Below are 17,831 nucleotides of genomic sequence, written 5' to 3'. Positions count from 1 at the left end.
TATATATATATATATATAATAAAACAGGTCAAAGATGAGTACTATGCAATCCTCAAAAAAAAATGTCTCTGAGTTAATAAAATAAATGACTATAATAATAATAATTATTATTATTATTATTATTATTGTTGTTGTTGTGTTGGTATTATAGAGAAGGTCAAGTATTAGGTAAACAGCTGCGTTGTGTTGATAAAACAGAAGATAAGAACAGAAGACATACGTTATGTATCTTTCAGGACCTTTCCCCCCGCACGGAGCAACTCCTACCGTAAGTACCCTACTTATTGCGCAGCAACATTCGATGGGGGGATCACGATACCGAGGTTTCGCTAGAGACGGTTCACGTTACTTCAGTTCCAGCGGTGATGAAACCTTCAGTAAGGATGGATTATAATCATCATCACTTCATCATGAGGATCAAGACTTTACGGACGGATCGTTTAAGAAGCGGGACATCATCATCATCATCATCATCATCATCAGTGTTACTGCTTCTAGTCGGGCTGATGGCTGGTCTGAGACCAGTGGCTGCTGGTAAACTGACAGGTACGTGTAGGTGCACGTAGGCTACTCCATTGGTTGTAAAATATTTGAATAGTTATTTTTTAAGCGAACATTTTTAACACAAATCTTTGCTTCTGGGGTTCCCTGGCACAACATAATTTCAGATGGGGGTCCCGCAGCCAAATATCAATTTCGGGGGTCCTTGACATGAAAAAGTTTGAGGACCACTGCTTTGTTACACCACTCTGTGTTGTAAACCCAACCAGTCTGGAATCAACTAAAACAATGTCAAACACTGTAGCCTGAAAAAATAATTTCACCCTTTATATTCCTTATTTCCCTGATTCATGTGTCCATGTTCAAGGTTGTAGGCTTGTTACATCTTGTGCACATAAGAGTAGGCTACAACTTTATTGCTCCTTATTCCTTATTTCCCCAAGTCATGTCTTACTCTGAGAGTGTCCATTTGGTACACTCTCAGAGTTACAGATGGTTAGGGTCCATTTTATTCCATCTGTATTATAGCCTATTCTCTCGTAGTTAAATGAACACTGAGGATTTGGCTGTGTGTGTGTGTGTGTGTGTGTGTGTGTGTGTGTGTGTGTGTGTGTGTGTGTGTGTGTGTGTGTGTGTGTGTGTGTGTGTGTGTGTGGCTGGTAAAAAAAAAACTTGAACATTTAATGATAAAAACAGCGTGATGAGCAATTAGTGAGCTTTGTTCTCCGTCCATTAAATCAATTAGCTCTGGGCTCGTTATAGAGCAACCGCTGCAAAACATCTGGGCAATTGTAAGCTCATAAAACCCACACAGTGCCTGTACTCACAAAACTTTTTTTTTTTTTTTCACCCACCCACCTTTTCTAATGAATTGTAAAATGATAAAAAAAAAGAACAAAACCGGGGTGGAAAAAACAAACAGCTGAACGTAGTCTTGGGAATCTGTACAGTTTGTAAACACTGTGTGTGATGCTGCTGTCCATGGCTGTTCATTTATCATTATAGTTGACTCAGTGATTCTCAAACCTTCTTCACTTCAAAGACCCCCAATGTGATACGATGTGTACATATCTGGGACCCCGATCTAAGGAATATTTATCGTTAGACCCGATTTGTTGTGATTATGGTCTGTCATTTGGTCCAGAATTCCTTTACTGTCTGTCTACCACCGGCCCAGTGCGTACTGTATAGCAGTGGTTCTCAAACTTTTTCATTTCAAGGACCCCCAAATTGACCCTTATTTCAAAAGATATGCCAGGGACCCCCTTAAGAGTAGATTTTTACGGCTCTAGCAGTGACTCTCAACCATTTTAATTTCAAGGACCCCCAGTTTGACATGCATTAGGGCTACAGACCCCCATTTAATGGCATTTCTATCACTTGGACCGCAATTTATATTGTGAAATCATGTCAATTTAACTCTGAGGGTCCATTTGGTTCCATTTGTACACTCTCAGAGTTACAGACCCATAAGGGTCCATTTGGTGCCTAATCTATCATTTAGCTGGGGACCCCCTGGAACTCCCTCAAGGACCCCTGGGGGTCCCCGGACCCCACTTTGAGAACCAATGCTGTATAGATAAAAGAGAAACTCTGTGCGTTCTCTTGTAATAATGGCAGACGATTATCTACTATCTAAGTCATTGAAGCTGGGGACCCCCTGGAACTTCCTCTAGGACCCTTGTGGGGGTCCCGGACACAGGTTGAGAACCACTGCTCTAGCAGAATTGACTGGGATCAACCTGAGAATCAAACTGAATGAAATGTATTTTTGTCCTTTTTTAGAGGATTTAGAGTTCACTCCTAAAAGCCCAGCTAGCCATTTGACAGCGCCATGACCTTTTGAGATCAGGTGTGTGATTTCAGCCTTGTTGGGGCCTCCACCTGTTGAGGGGCCCGTTGGGGGGCCCGTGGTGGCCATGTGTTTTTATCATCATGGAGATGCTTCTTCTGATCTCAATGCACAAGGGATGCATGCTTCACAAGGGGCTACAGACCCCCAGTCAGTGGTGTAAAGTAACTAAGTACATTTACTTAAGTACAATTTTGAGGTATTTTTACTTTACTGGAGTATTTCCAATTTTTTGTATTTTACTTCTACTCCGCTACATCTCACTTTACTGGAGTATTTCCAATTTTTTGTATTTTACTTCTACTCCGCTACATCTCAGAGGCAAATATTGTACTTTTTACTCCACTACATTTATTTGAAACTAGTTACTTTGTAGATTTTGATTATTATTACAAAACATACATTATTCCCTATATACATTTCAGCCATTTGAAAATAGCAGATCTACAAGCTCACAATGCATCACGATGCGACGCATTGTGAGCTTGTAGATCGGCTATTTTCAAAAGATTTTTTATATATTCTGAACTTGTGAAACGGGACATTCTGCACAATGAGTACAACTTTTGGTACTTTAAGAATATTTTGATGCCGATACTTTTGTACTTGTACTCAAGTACATTTTTGATACAGGACTTCAGTTCTACTTTTAGCAAAGTATACTGTATATACATTGCAGTATTGATTCTTTTATTTAAGTAAAACATGTGATTACCATCACTGCCTGGAGATGGAGGCTGACTGTACAAAGTAATGCTGCTCCTTCTAAGTAGCCTGGCATTGGCCAGACTGATAACGTAGATTCACTCTCACTTTCCTCCCCGCTATCAGTCTGGCCTTCGGCCCATAGGGAGCGATTAAGAGAAATCAGAAAATGATTTTGATGCTTTTCACTGTTGTATGGACAGCAGTTGAAACGCAGTCACTGATTGGCCCGATCATTTTCTGATTTCTCTCTTTCTATCAGTCTGGGCTGAAGTCCAGACTGATAGCGGGGAGGAACGTGAGAGTGAATCCACGTTATCAATGCCAGGCTACCTTCTAACTGCTTCTTTGGGGATGGTTGACTATCGTCTCTGTCGGGTGGATAACCTCAAATGTCCAAAACTGTTACTTTTCGGGATTAAGGTTTCAAAATGAGCAAAAGTAGCAGATCTTCAAGCTCAAAACAAGCTTTCAAGCTTGTAGATCTGCTACTTTTGATGCTTTTGTGTGACGATGTACAGGCTTGTCAAACTCATTTTGGGGTCTGGGCCCCAAAATTGGTCAAAAAGTGACTTGATGTGGGCACGCAGACACGCACGCTCATGCGCATTCAGTTATACATCATTGTTTTTCAGTCTGTTGTCTCAGTCACTGCTATAACTACAGTATATCACTTTAAAAAAGAATATTATGAAGAAGATTAGCTACTTATTATTATTATTGACATTTAAAACAAACAATGCAATTTGTAAGGAGCCCCAATAAACCATTTGAAAGTAGAACAATTCAATTAAACACCTGGTAATGTGTGAGGTAATGTGTGTGGTTATGGTAATGATTACCATGTCAAAGCCAAAATGTACATCTGCAGTTTCTGTTAGCTAATGTGTGGCCATTGTTCTACAGTGTAGTATGATCAAGTATACAGTAGAGTAGAGCGTTGATTTATGAACAAAAAAAACTCAAAAAGTTAGAATATGGAGATAAGAGGTTTCTGATATAGAAACACTATAAAGAACCTGTTCAGCTCCTGCATGGTTCTTTAGAGATTCTCATACTGGTTCTTCAGCTTAGCTTGTAGTCTCTACTGGTTCTATAGTCCTATATTTGACAAAGGTGTATAGCACCTTTAACACTATACTTTGTCGTACGACGAATGGCAGCAATAGCCAATCTACAAGCTCACAGTGTGCCGTTTCATAACGCGTTGTTTTGAACTTGTAGATCTGCTATTCTAGCTGTTTTCTGACAATTTTCACACACACACGCACGCACGCACGCACGCACGCCACACACACACACACACACACACACACACACACACACACACACACACACACACACTCACAGAGAATGTTTTCGAGCGCGAGTCAGAGCTGTGATTCAGACCAGAACGGCAGCATGATGGATGGGGTAAAGGGGGCACACAGAGTAGAGGGGGGTAGGGGGGGGGTCGGGAGGAGAGGGGAGGTGGCAAAATGTCTAGCGATGAATCCCAAGAATGGCATGAAAAGGAGGGTGAATGGAGAGGGGGTGGGGGGGGGGGGGGGGTGTGACCTGAGTTATGCGCCTTTAAAAGGCAGAAAAGATAAAGTCGTGAGTGTGGGAGCTAAATGCAGGGCCTGTGTTTGGATGTTTCGGGGAGGCTGTGCGTCTGTGTGTGTGTCTCTTCTCTTCCACTGACATTTAACATCTGAGGACTGTGGCTGCTGAGAAAGACTGATCTGGGAATGAGGGGAGAGGGGAAAGAGAGAGAGAGAGAGAGAGAGAGAGAGAGAGAGAGAGAGAGAGAGAGAGAGAGAGAGAGAGAGAGAGAGAGAGAGAGAGAGAGAGAGAGAGAGAGAGAGAGAGAGAGAGAGAGAGAGAGAGAGAGAGAGAGAGAGAGAATGGGGGGGGGAGAGAGAGAGAGAGAGAGAGAGAAGAAGTGAGACCTTAGGGGGGAAATAGTGAACAAAAGAGTTGAGGGCATAACTGCTCTGGAGCGGCACGCACGCACACACACACACACACACACACACACACACACACACACACACACACACACACACACACACACACACACACACACACACACACACACACACACACACACACACACACACACACACACACACACACACACACACACACACACACTCGCTCTCTCTGCCTGTTCTATCTAGCAACGCTAGCATTCTTATAAGAGTTCTGAATAGTGAATGTGTAACTATGAAAGAGACAGAATGTCTGGTATTTCTTTCTGTTTCCTTTCTTTCTTTTCTTTTCTTCTCAAAGAAATCAGCCGAGCTTAAAGGCAGTGGAAAGAAGGGAACACGTTTTTTTAAACAGCCAGGAACACAGAGAGAGAGAGGCGCTGGAGCAAAGAGTCAGATTCGGGCCTCTTGCTTTATTGCACGCTCCCAGAGCAAGATGTGTGTGTGTGTGTGTGTGTGTGTGTGTGTGTGTGTGTGTGTGTGTGCAAGAGAGTACACGTGCATGAGTGTGTCTGGCCGCCTGTGCATTTGCACGTCTATCCCTGCCCATTTGATCATGCTACACGGCGTGTAGTACACGCTACCAGGATCAATTCAATTCAATTCAAAGGAGCTTTATTGGCATGATAAAACATACGTTTACAATGCCAAAGCAAGTGTCAAAACTGTAACATGATAAAATCAAGAGAGAAAAGAGAAAGTGAAAAACTGGGGAAAGTATGTACAGTTGGAGGTACAGCATGTGTTAAACCAACAGCATGTGTTAAACCAACGCTGTTTCACTCCTTAAAGTCATATTTAGTTTTTTGGGGAACATTTTGTCAACATGTGCCTTGAAGGGGGGGGGGGGGGGGGCAAAAAAGTGAGTATGACTTTCGGGGAACATAGGATTTACTATCGTGACATAACTCTGACGGCGCTAAGTCGACCCAAAGCGGACTTCGCAACACTCAGCACGGTGACTTGTTCGCTTTAGCTCGCTCGGTGGTGCCTCCCATGGCTCAAGCTTGAGACGGCGTGCACCTCCAACGTTTTCACCGTTGTTTTGTCGGATCGTTAAAACCACTGAGAACTGGACTTCCGGGTTGCTGTAATGGGGAAGTCGATCTACAAGCTCGATGCGACTCGCTGTGAGCTTGTAGATCGGCTATTTTCAAAAGATTTTTTTTTTTTTTTTAAGTGACACATTTTGAATTGTTTTTTTTCAAACAAGCCCAAATAAACAACTACACTTTAAGAAACACAACCCACAGATATCAATATTTACATGCGACTACAGAAAAACAAGCCCAAAGTTGCGTATAGTAAGCAGACATTGGCAACAGTGTCACGCCTGATTTACACATATTTACGCGCCTCTGTCGCGCACATAAATAGCAGATGAGCTCACAGCGCATTGCAACGCCACACGTTGTGAGCTCACAGCGCATTGCAACGCCACACGTTGTGAGCTCGTAGATCTGCTATATTTTCCACGTGCGACACTGGCGCGCCACTACATATAAATCAGGCGCGATCGCAGTGAGCGACCGAGTGAAGCTGAATGAAGTATGTGTTTATATATGACACACACAGAGTTAGGGTGACATGAACCCTCTGGGGTCACAGGCAAAGGGGTCACAGGTCAAAGGTTGGCCATGAAACAGGCTCGGAGGGCATGGCTGACAAGCTTGAGAACGTCTTTAGAGCCGTGTCTCAGTGAAAGAGCCTCTATGCTGCTCATACTAACTCCAAGTCCACACACATTCCTTTATCTGTCAGTGAATGTATATCTGTGTGTGTACATATAGCAGGAGTGTACATGTAGCTTTTCCAGTGTTTGTTAAAGGAGCACTTTACTTCACCGATTTTCAACATTATCTTCATATAATTGGTCCTCGGTCTGTGTCTCAAAGGAGTTCAGAACCCTGTCTACCAATGACATCATCAGTAGGCAGGTTTGGTTAATTCCAAACAAGATTTCAAATATTTATTATTATTATTATTATTATTATTATTATTATTTTGCATTTTTTTATTGATGCGAGAATAATGGCTTATACTCTGTGTGCTAAATTTCCAGGAAGAGAGAGGCTGTAGTTTCTATGAGCTTGAACCAATTATACAAAGACAAGGTTAAAAATTGCTGATGTGCTCCTTTGAGTTTCCCTGCTTTTCTTCCGCATAAGCCTAACTGTCCGAGGGAAGCAGCTATTGGCGGTAGCCTATACTGTCAGTGGCCTTGTGGCTACGTAGCCACTTGCCACGTGGTGTACTGTAGCATCAGCAAATCTGACCACTACTGTATGTCGGAGCTGGGCGTGTCCACACAGTCATGGGTGTACAGAGAGTAGGGGACTCAGAAAGCAGCCCTGCGGGACTAACTGTGTTGAGGGTCACTTGGGCCAGAGGTGTTGCAGCCCCCCATCCTCACCCCCTGTTGTGACAGAAAGTCCTGCTTTACAGGCTGGGGTTGAGTCCTGAGCTGGTGTCCAGTCTGGCGGGGACTAATGGTGTTGACCGCTAAGCTGTAATCTATAAAATGCATTTTCACATTGGAGTTCCTCTTCTCCGTGGGAGGGAGAGGGCAGTGTTCGTAGTGTAGTGTTGTGGCTATGGCATCGTCTATGGCAGTGGTTCCCAAACCTGGGGGGGTCCCCAGATGATTAGCTTTAATGTGCAACATTGCTTTCTCACTCAACAGTAAACAAACCAACATACAGTATGTGTATCTGCACATTTCTAAAGTGACTTTTAAGACCTTTTTGATACCAAATTGTCAAATTGTCAAACATTACATTAGAAAGAGGCAAACATTGTGAAAATAGCCGTGAGTTTGTAGTCTGGCTATTTTCACAATATTTATCTGTGGAACAGAGTCAAACTAAATGTAATGCCTACAATTCCAAGTGCTTGTCAGGGTGGGGGGGTCCCAGTTCAAATATGATTATTTTGGGGGGTTCCGATCCCCTTTTCAAATATGATTATTTTGGGGGGTCGCGGCCTGAAAGGTTTGGGAACCCTTGGTGTTTGGATCCATTTAGCCTGTAAGCAAATGGGTGGGGGTTTAGTGTGGGAAAACCTATTAATGATCAGCTCTTTGACATGCTTCTCAAAGAAATCCCAGGCATGGAGTGGTTGAAAATATCCCTAATATACAGTATACTGATATACTGTAGCTGTGTTGTGCGTGCTCTGTACAGTACACCCCCCCCCCCCCCCCCCACCCAGAATGCTGTCTTGTCCTGCTGCCTTGCACGTGTTGTTCCCTCTTTGGACAGTGGACGTATGTACATCCCTGGGCCTTGCCAAGCAAAGAAATGCCTTTCATTCCCCTTCGATGCCGTAAACCACTGAAAAGATTAAGAAGGAGACATTTATACTTGTCATATTTTGTAATCCCACGCAGCCAACCTCCTGTCCTGGACATTGAGCAGATGTGCAGACCGAGCGGCTACACTGTGAAACTCTCAGCGTTAATTTAACTCTGAGAGCGTACGAATGTAACCAAATGGAGCCGTGACGGTCCGTTTGGTTACATTCGTATACACTCTCAGAGTTAGACATGACTCAAGCCAAGGCAAGGGAGTTGTTATTTGTATTGCACATTTCAACAACAAGGCAATTCGATGTGCTTTACACAGGACATCAAGCAAAGGAAACACAATTATACAATGGCATTAGGATGCATAAAACAAAAGAAGTAAAAAAATAAACCAAAAAAAAAACAGATACAGTGCAGAAGAGAAAGAAAAATTAAAAAAGAAAAGTAACTCAATCAAAGGCAGCGGCAAACAGAAAGGTCTTTAGTTGTGTTTTAAAATAAATAAGAGTGGCAGCAGACGGGCAGCTTCCTAGCTTCCTGGGTTCCACATAATGTGAGATATGTGGTGCATCCCCACCTTTATTTTTGGTTTTAGGGACTCAGGGAAATAAGGATATGACTCGGGGGAAATAAGGATATGACTCAGGGGAAATAAGGACCAAATGGATCAAATGACCACTGAGGATATTACTGTGCAGGGCCGATCATCACTGCTGTCTGATTGAGAGACATCGGGGACTAGAAAGGCTTGTTTGGTGTTTGCGTTGGGCTCCTCCCCCCGTGTTCTCACCCATGTCGACCAATCAGACGAGGCGTCTCTGTGCAACAAGGGGCCATTGTCCCGCTATCAGCTCGGACCTCCTCTACAAACGTCCTATCAGTCAGGGTCAGGATGCGGGGGGGGGACATCAGTCAGGGGTAGGACACGGGGGGAACATCAGTCAGGAAACGTTTATTTGATACGGGGAGCTTGTGGATCTGCTACTTTTGATGCTTTTGTGTGACACTGTAGTATGATGGGCGTTGATTTTCGAAAAAAATGAAAAAGTTAACATTTGGAGATAAGGGGTTTCTGCCCGACAGCAAGGATAGTTTAGTTCACAGGTTCTGGATGTGTTTCCATAATACGCTACGGCTCCTCGGTTTGAGATAAGGTTCTCAGAACCTAATGTGGGCCCTGCTCAGGGGGTGGGACTAACCCTGAGTTTTGGTAACCCAGAACTGAGAACTTTAAAATGTCTTATCATTTGTATGGCTCTGCCTTCCACTTGAGTTAGAACACATTTTAAATCGAATATCTTCATAGTTATAGTTATATGGTAAAGGATCCACATGTCAAAAAGGTTGGCATGCTCCTTTAACCCATTAAGACGCATCTGTGTCATTTTTTTTTATTTCTTTGGGCTATTCAAAAATAGCTGATATACAAGCTCACTGTGGGATTGTAGATCTGCTATTTTAGAACAATTGTGAAAATGTGTGCAAATCGTTTTTTTTAATGTTGCTATATATCAGTGGTGCTCAAACTTTTTCATGTCAAGGACCCCCAAAATTATATGTATTTGGCCGTGGACGTCCATCTGAAAATATTTTGTTCCAGGGACCCCCCCAGATATTCAAAGATTTGCAAAAGAATTCACAAAGTGACGCGCTATGAACTTGTAGATCTGCTGTTTTTGAATAGCCAAAAATATAAAATAATGGTTAGCTAAAATCTAACATGACACAGATGCGTTCCCGGATTGAATGGGTTAAACTTTAACATACTGATCAGCCTACACAGCATTACTTTAACCGTTAAAGTAATGCTGTGTAGGCTGATCAGTGTGCATGAACCCAGAGTAACCTGTCCTTATCATCATATCAGTGTAAACCCCGTGCATGGCTGCTTTTATGAGCACAGTGTGTTTACCACCACAAGATGATGAAGTGAAACTAGTGGAAAGTTCACAACAGCTGCTTCCCTGTTTACTTATAGGATATTTGGGCCGTTTATAAAGCATTTATGAAGCACTTCAAAGCACTTTTCAACACAGGCAAGGCAAGTTTATTTGTATGGCACATTTCAATAACAAGGCAATTCAACATGATATAGTGCAGGCCAGGGGTCTTCAACGTTTTTCAGGCCAAGGACCCCTTAGCTGAGAAAGAGATGAAGCAGTGCTTCTAGACTTATTAGTCTATCCAGAAGTCTGCCGTCCAGTGACGTCATCGATGGTGATTCCAAGCTAATAGAAAACTACAGCGCTTAATCTCCCTGCAAAGTTAGCAAAGATAGGCAAGCATTAGTGCGGACCACTTACATGAAGACAAGTTGAAAATGGGTGAAGTGGTCCTTTAATCATTAAGACATTAACCACTCAAACCCTCTTTTCTTAAAATGACCAAGTGTGACCAGCTACATTGCTGCCAAGTTGCTGTTGTAAGTGTTGCTGAAACCACACTGCATAAATGAAAAGTGTAGGGTTAAACAGCACAGGGAACTTGATAACAGCAAGAATGAGTTGTTCTTCCTGCTATAGGGAGTGGAAATGGCGAAAAACAAAAACATGAGTGACTGATGCCTCACTGCGTCATTCATTGGAACGCTGAGAAAAAGTCTACGGCAGCTCAACTTCAGCTCTGCAGCTGGTCACGCCACGTGTCACACAACGCGTCAAGTGTTAAGCCTGATTTATACTTGCTGATGTTGCATGCCGTAAATAGCAGATCTACAAGCTCACAGCGCGTCGCGTTGTGAGCTTGTAGCTCGGCCATTTACTGAGCACGACTGAGGCTTCAGGTGTCAGTTTGTATCTTCATGTTGCTGCTTCCATTGAAAATGACGTGCAGCCCGTTGCTTTGTCGCTGCCAGTGCTGTATGATTGACCACAGCATCAGTCAGGTGACCATGGCACTACTCCTCCCTGGCCTTTAGTGACAGCTGAGCCTGGGCAGCACCCTATGTTTTTCCTTTACCGATGCTAATGTTTTGTTTTTGTTTCTACTTCATTGCCATTATACGCTAATGTTTGTTAGTTTATATTTCATTGCTTTTGTTTTGTTTTAACCTGTACAGCACTTTGGTTGACCTGGTCATGTTAAATGTGCTCTATAAATAAATGTTGAGTTGAGTTGAGTTGAGTACTACACTCAGTGCCAGCCCAAGGTTTTTTGGGGGCCGAAAACATAAAGCATAAAGAATAATGACATAATTTCACCAAATACCGTATAGCCTATGTGCAGAGTTAAGGCCTGGAACTGTGTCATTTTTTGATTTGAGCTAAAAAGCATTATTTTACACTTTGGGCTATTCAAAAATAGCAGATATACAAGCTCATAGTGCGGCACCGAGTGCCGCGCTACGAGCTTGTAAATCTGCTATTTTTGAAAAATCGTGAAAATGTGTGCAAATCTTCTGAATATATATATTTTTAAAGCGAACATTTTTAACTCAAATCTTTGCTTCTGGGGGTCTCTGGAACAAAATATTTTGATGGGGGTCCGCGGCCAAATACATATCATTTTGGGGGTCCTTGACATGAAAAAGATTGAGCACCACTGATATAGAAACATACGTTTTTCAGAATACTGTTGAGATTTAGGAGACATGTAGAATCGGCTTCAGGTCTCAATGGGTTAAAAAAAAAGCTCCATTTGAAAATAATAAATAAATAATTGGGGTCAATGACACTTTGGTTGACTCAGCACATTACCGAGTATGATAAGTGATTGGCTATTCACCAGGAAACCATGAAATAAACAGAACTAAACATCAGGTGGACCAGACTATTTTTCTTAAAGATTAGTCATGGAAAATGTGAACCTTGTTGTTTCTTTCTGTCAGGCAGAAAAAACAGTTTTAGCATCATGTGACTGATGGTCCTAGTTTGGTCCTCACCATGGGGTCTGATGACCCCCAGTGGGTTTTAAGTGGCTTCCAGGGGGTCTCCAGCTAAATGACTGATAGTTAGGAACCAAATGGACACTTAAGGGTCTGTAACTCTGAGAGTGTACAAAATTTTGGAACATAAGGGTCCATTTGGTTCCATTTGTACACTCTCAGAGTTAACTTAATTAATATATTGGACTATTAGATTACATTCTTTTTTTTATTTTAATCACATCCAGAATTATCATTATTATTATCTTGTCGCACAAAACAAGTCCTCAGAGCCAATAATTCTCATAAAAATAGATATGTTGCTCCACTCCAAACTGAAAAAAAACACAGGCCTACATGAATTTGCAATCAAATAATATAAAATGGCTCTCACAGTATCAAATGGGTGTGTGTGGAATAATGCAAATAAAACTGGGGGTCATTTTGAAATGAAATATGTTGAGAATCACTGAACTACATCAATAAATGGCACACAAACAACGTGAAGCCTCTTGTATGTCGGCAATGTAAAACTCACTCCAAATTCACTAACATTTATCCTCCATCTCTCTCCTCATTGATCCACAGAGCTGGAGTTCGTGCGGAGCCCCACTACGGTGATCTCCTCTCTGGGTAAGCCTGTGACGTTGCTGTGCAGCCTGAAGGGCCACGGGGGCGAGGAGGAGGACCCCCCCGACGTGCTGTGGCTGCGGGACGGACAGGCTCTGGACTACGCAGACACCAACCAGGTCCAGTTCCCCGTGGACGGAGACAGCTGGATGATCATCAGCACGCTCAGGTTGGCTGCAGTTTGAGTCCAGATGTTCAAGCGTCAAGTCTATGAAGTCTGTGTGTGTGTGTGTGTGTGTGTGTGTGTGTGTGTGTGTGTGTGTGTGTGTGTGTGTGTGTGTGTGTGTGTGTGTGTGTGTGTGTGTGTGTGTGTGTGTGTGTGTGTGTGTGTGTGTGTGTGTGTGCGTGCGTGCGTGCGTGCGTGCGTGCGTGCGTGCGTGCGTGCGTGCGTGCGTGCGTGCGTGCGTGCGTGCGTGCGTGCGTGCGTGCGTGCGTCTGTCTCTGCTCTAGCTGGAGGGTGAGCAGTGTATTGATGAACATACACACAAACAATCCTCAGCATCCATTTGTTCCGTATTTCCTAGGGATGTCCGATATTATCGGCCTCCCCATATTATCGGCCGATATTAGCATAAAAATTGATATCGGGAAAATATCGGTATCGGTTTTTGAAAAAAAAAATGTTTCTTTTTTTTTTTTTGCTTTATAAATAAGTTACAGGAGTTCTTACTGTATATGGTGTGTGTGATATGAAATTTGAGCTTACCCTAATCACAATAATCCCCGCATATATCGGTATCGGTTGATATCGGTATCGGTAATTAAGAGTTGGACAATATCGGTATATCGGTTATCGGTAAAAAAGCCAATATCGGACAACCCTAGTATTTCCCTAAGGATAAGGATAGGATAATTCCTTTTAACAGGTCGTTCATGAAAGTCCTTGCGGTCTTGTTTCCAATGAGAACCTGTGAGCAATTAGGGGTTAAGAGTCTTGCTCAGGGACAAATTTCATTTCATCGACACATATGCTGTCCTGGCCGGGAATCGTACCTGCGGCAACCAGGGCCTCTGGTTCCCTAGGCGGGATCACTAACCACTCAGCTATGGCCGCCCCAACTCCCTTACTCATGTCTAACTGTGAGAGTGGTAAATGGTAAAACAAGTGGTAACCCACTCTCAAGAGTTACAAATTGAAAAATGTTTGATATCCGTGGAGTGCATCCCAAATGTCCTGTGATGTCTGTGTGTGTGTGTGTGTGTGTGTGTGTCTGTCTGACCGGATTATAATCTGTCTGTCGGTCTGTCTGTCTGTCTGTCTGTCTGGTTTGTTGTCCATACAGGATAGAGAAGGTGCAGCTTCCGGACATGGGCTCCTATCGCTGTGCTGTTCTGTCAGAAGAACACCAGACGCTGTCTGATACAGGCAACATCCAGCTGGAGGGTGAGCAGTGTGATCATCCACACACACACACACACACACACACACACACACACACACACACACACACACACACACACACACACACACACACACACACACGCACACGCACACGCACACGCACACTTGTTCATTATTTAAGCTGGAACAAATATAAGTAAGGACATGAGTCATGTGTAACCAAATGTAACCAAATGGACCTGTCTACTTGGCATGTATACATGCCAGTACAGATATTGATGAACTAACAACATATATGGAGGCAAACATTATGCATATCCTTCGTTTTGATTTACATATTTACTCATTTACTCCCTAATATCGACATTGACCCCCAACACTCCAGTATGGGTGATGTTGTGTTGTAGCAGTGATGTATACCACCCCTCACCTCATCTACATCTACATCACTGTTAGAATGAGAACCAGCTGCACTGTAGACCCCCAGGACCAGAACCGAAAGCAACCCACTCTAAGGGGTGTAGTATGACACCCCCTACGGAGGCAATCATGAACATAAACATACACACTCCATTTACAGAAGTCTGCTCCAGTCCTGTGTTGACCAGTGCTTCTCAAAGTGTGGGTACTGCAGGGGGTTCCAGGGGCGGGCAAAATGTGGAACCGCTTAACCACTTAAGCACTATTTCAGAAATAGCTGATCTACAGTACAAGCTCACACGTTATGAGCTTCTTTAAGTATTTTGGATTTGTTTTTGGGCCTATGACATGCTCAAAACAGGTTATAATTTCACTATAATGTGACCAGCTAGAAGGTGATCCACTGAGAATGGACTGTATAACAATGAAAGTATAACTCTTTTCAAATGTGGGGTCCTATAGGCCATTGGACCCCCTGGAACCCCCCCAAGGACCACCAGGGGTCCTTGGGGGGTTCCAGGGGGTCCCCAGGAAAATGTGTTAAAATCACAATCATTTTAACCACTTTAACCTTTCATGCTTTGGCTATTCAAAGATAGCAGATATACAAGCTCATTGAGCGGCACCGAGTGCCGCGCTATGAGCTTTGTAGATTTGTAACTCAAATCTGTGCTTCTGGGGGTCCCTGGGACAAAATATGTTGAGATGGGGGTCCGCGGCCAAATACATATCATTGACATGAAAAAGTTTGAGAACCACTGCCATAGGCTTTGTATAAGTATCAATTTGGGGGTCCCTCCTTGACATGAAACAGTTCTGAGAACCGCTGGTGTTGAACTGTCTGTGTTTCTCGTCCCCTCAGGTCTGCCTCATTTCTCGGTGGAGCCCCAGCACATGTCTGTGGTGGCCAACGTGTCCCTCGGCCTGCACTGTGTGGCCCACGGGCCCCCGGATCCGGTCCGGGTCATCTGGCTCCAGGACGGGGCCCCGCTCAACGCTCTGGCGGACCCAGTGGCCCTGTCACCCTCCACCCTCAACCTCACCGGTAAACAGCTTTCACACACTGTCACATAGCACTCTGTTTGACATTACTCATATTGTTGTCGTGAGGGCAGAAACCTCTTATCTCCATATTCTAACTTTGTGTGTTTTTTTCGTAAATCAACGCCCTACTTGATCATACTACAGCGTCACTCAAAAAGCATCAAAAGTAGCAGATCCACAAGCTTGAAACGCAGGGCGAAGTGACACGTTTTCAGCTTGTAGATCTGCTACTTTTGCTATTTTTGAAACCCTGAAAAGTAGCAGTTTTGGACATATGAGGTTTCCACCTGACAGAGACGATATACACAGTACACACACTGTCGCATAACACAACTGTTTCACATCCTTCATATACACAGTAAACTCCTCAGTCTCAAAGGGGCTGTAAGTGATATCTTTTGGTTAAAACAAAACATGTATTGTTAAAGACTTGTGAAAAAGCTCTGTGTTGTGATAGTAATCATTGCTCCCCAGGGGGTCCCCAAAGCTCATTCATCAGCTTGTTTTCCAATTCCAATTTTGTCTGCTCATTCATTTGTGTCATCACTTCGTCACCATCGTCTACTGATTCACAGACTGAAAAAAAAACACACACACGATCGCACACACACGCACATGCACACGCACACGGAAACGCACACACATGCATGCACGCAAGAAAACAAACAAACAAACATACGTGCGCGCGAGCACACATACACACACACACACACACACACACACACACACACACACACACACACACACACACACACACACACACACACACAGACTGAAGCCCACTTATTTTACCTTGAGGAGGGGCAGGCTGAGTCAGAAAGAGGAATGGAATTAGGGAAGGAAGGAAGAAGAGATAGAGTGGTTGGCTAATAACAATAATAATAAAGGGTCCGGGTCTGACTCACTACAGCAGGTTGTCTGGTTCTGGTTCAACAACACACACTCACTCACTACTCTGGAATGGACAGCTGCACACCAGCCCACCACACATGCACACACACACACACACACACACACACACACACACACACACACACACACACACACACACACACACACACACACACACACACACACACACACACACACACACACACACACACATGTGCACGTACATGCTTTTTAGGGTCAGATGTGGCCAAAGCTCAGGGACATTTATGGCTACAAAAAGGAAAACATATTTTACAATTGTAGCCGTTTCAGCAGCTTCCAGGGAAGAGGCTGACCCTTTGATAAACATAAGTCTGATCTGTCGATTGCACAACATTGCACATCAGCATGACAATAACACACACACAATATCACCGAGGATAAAACCCACAATAAAGATCTAAGACTTATTTCCATTGTGGTCCTCTAAAAAAACATAAAAACAACCACATAATGTACAACCAAGACACCTATACAAAACACAAGTAGCAGCACCAGGCAATAGCAGCAGCATTTCAGTTTGCAGTCAAACAGACAGTCTATGTATGTACTTTTTACATTGTTTTCTATTAAACTAAGAATATAATAAAATGCAGGGGTGAAAGAAGGGCATTGCCAGCCAACTAGAAAAAGCTAAAATATGTTAAAAATGTTAATCCCCAGAGAAGTAGGGAAGACTGATTTATCCTGTGAGCATGGATGCACAACACGTATGCGGTCACACGTAGCTCTAAACCCAGATAGTTTGACACCTGTCGTGCACAGATTCACACGCGATATATCAGTCTTCCACAAACCAGTCTTCTTTACACGCACATCCAAGAAGACAGACAACCTCTGTCATGACTCATGACAGGTACCAGTATCTGAATTTCATCTTGTTTATTTCCTCCTTGTGTCTCTACCATGTGATGCAGCAAGACATGGCAAGCACTTTGTGGCTTCTTTGACATCAAAGAGTATACGTTTGACCTGAATTCTTGGCTGTCTTCCAACAATTAAGCCTGTCACACACACACACAACGTGAAGGGCCGGTGTGTGTGTGTGTGTGTGTGTGTGTGTGTGTGTGTGTGTGTGTGTGTGTGTGTGTGTGTGTGTGTGTGTGTGTGTGTGTGTGTGTGTGTGTGTGTGTGTGTGTGTGTGTGTGTGTGTGTGTGTGTGTGTGATTCACTTTAAATGCAACGACTTTTACTTGTAAACAGAGTATTTCTACATTATGGTATTGATACTTTAAAAAAAGTAAGAGATGAGTACTCATCTTCCACCT

At 43.4% G+C, this 17,831-nt stretch overlaps 2 protein-coding genes across 2 annotated transcripts in view; one reads left to right on the top strand and one right to left on the bottom strand.

The window, feature by feature from the left end:
- The window catches only part of LOC311049831 (galectin-4-like), a 459,606-nt gene that overhangs the window by 379,066 nt on the left and 62,709 nt on the right, over nt 1-17,831 (bottom strand). The window lies entirely within an intron of this gene.
- axl (AXL receptor tyrosine kinase) overlaps nt 365-17,831 on the top strand; it is a 57,059-nt gene continuing 39,592 nt past the window's right edge. Inside the window, exons 1-4 of the mRNA XM_084065116.1 lie at nt 365-546; nt 12,786-12,996; nt 14,111-14,211; nt 15,452-15,634. Of these exons, the coding sequence (XP_083921242.1) occupies nt 366-546; nt 12,786-12,996; nt 14,111-14,211; nt 15,452-15,634 (676 nt within the window). The 5' untranslated portion in view covers nt 365. The remainder of the gene's footprint in view (nt 547-12,785; nt 12,997-14,110; nt 14,212-15,451; nt 15,635-17,831) is intronic.

The sequence above is a fragment of the Gymnoscopelus microlampas genome (assembly GCF_963454915.1).
Source record: "Gymnoscopelus microlampas genome assembly, chromosome: 8".
NCBI lineage: Eukaryota > Metazoa > Chordata > Actinopteri > Myctophiformes > Myctophidae > Gymnoscopelus > Gymnoscopelus microlampas.
Note: the sequence above shows the minus strand (reverse complement) of the source record. Positions and strands in the feature narration are given on the sequence as shown.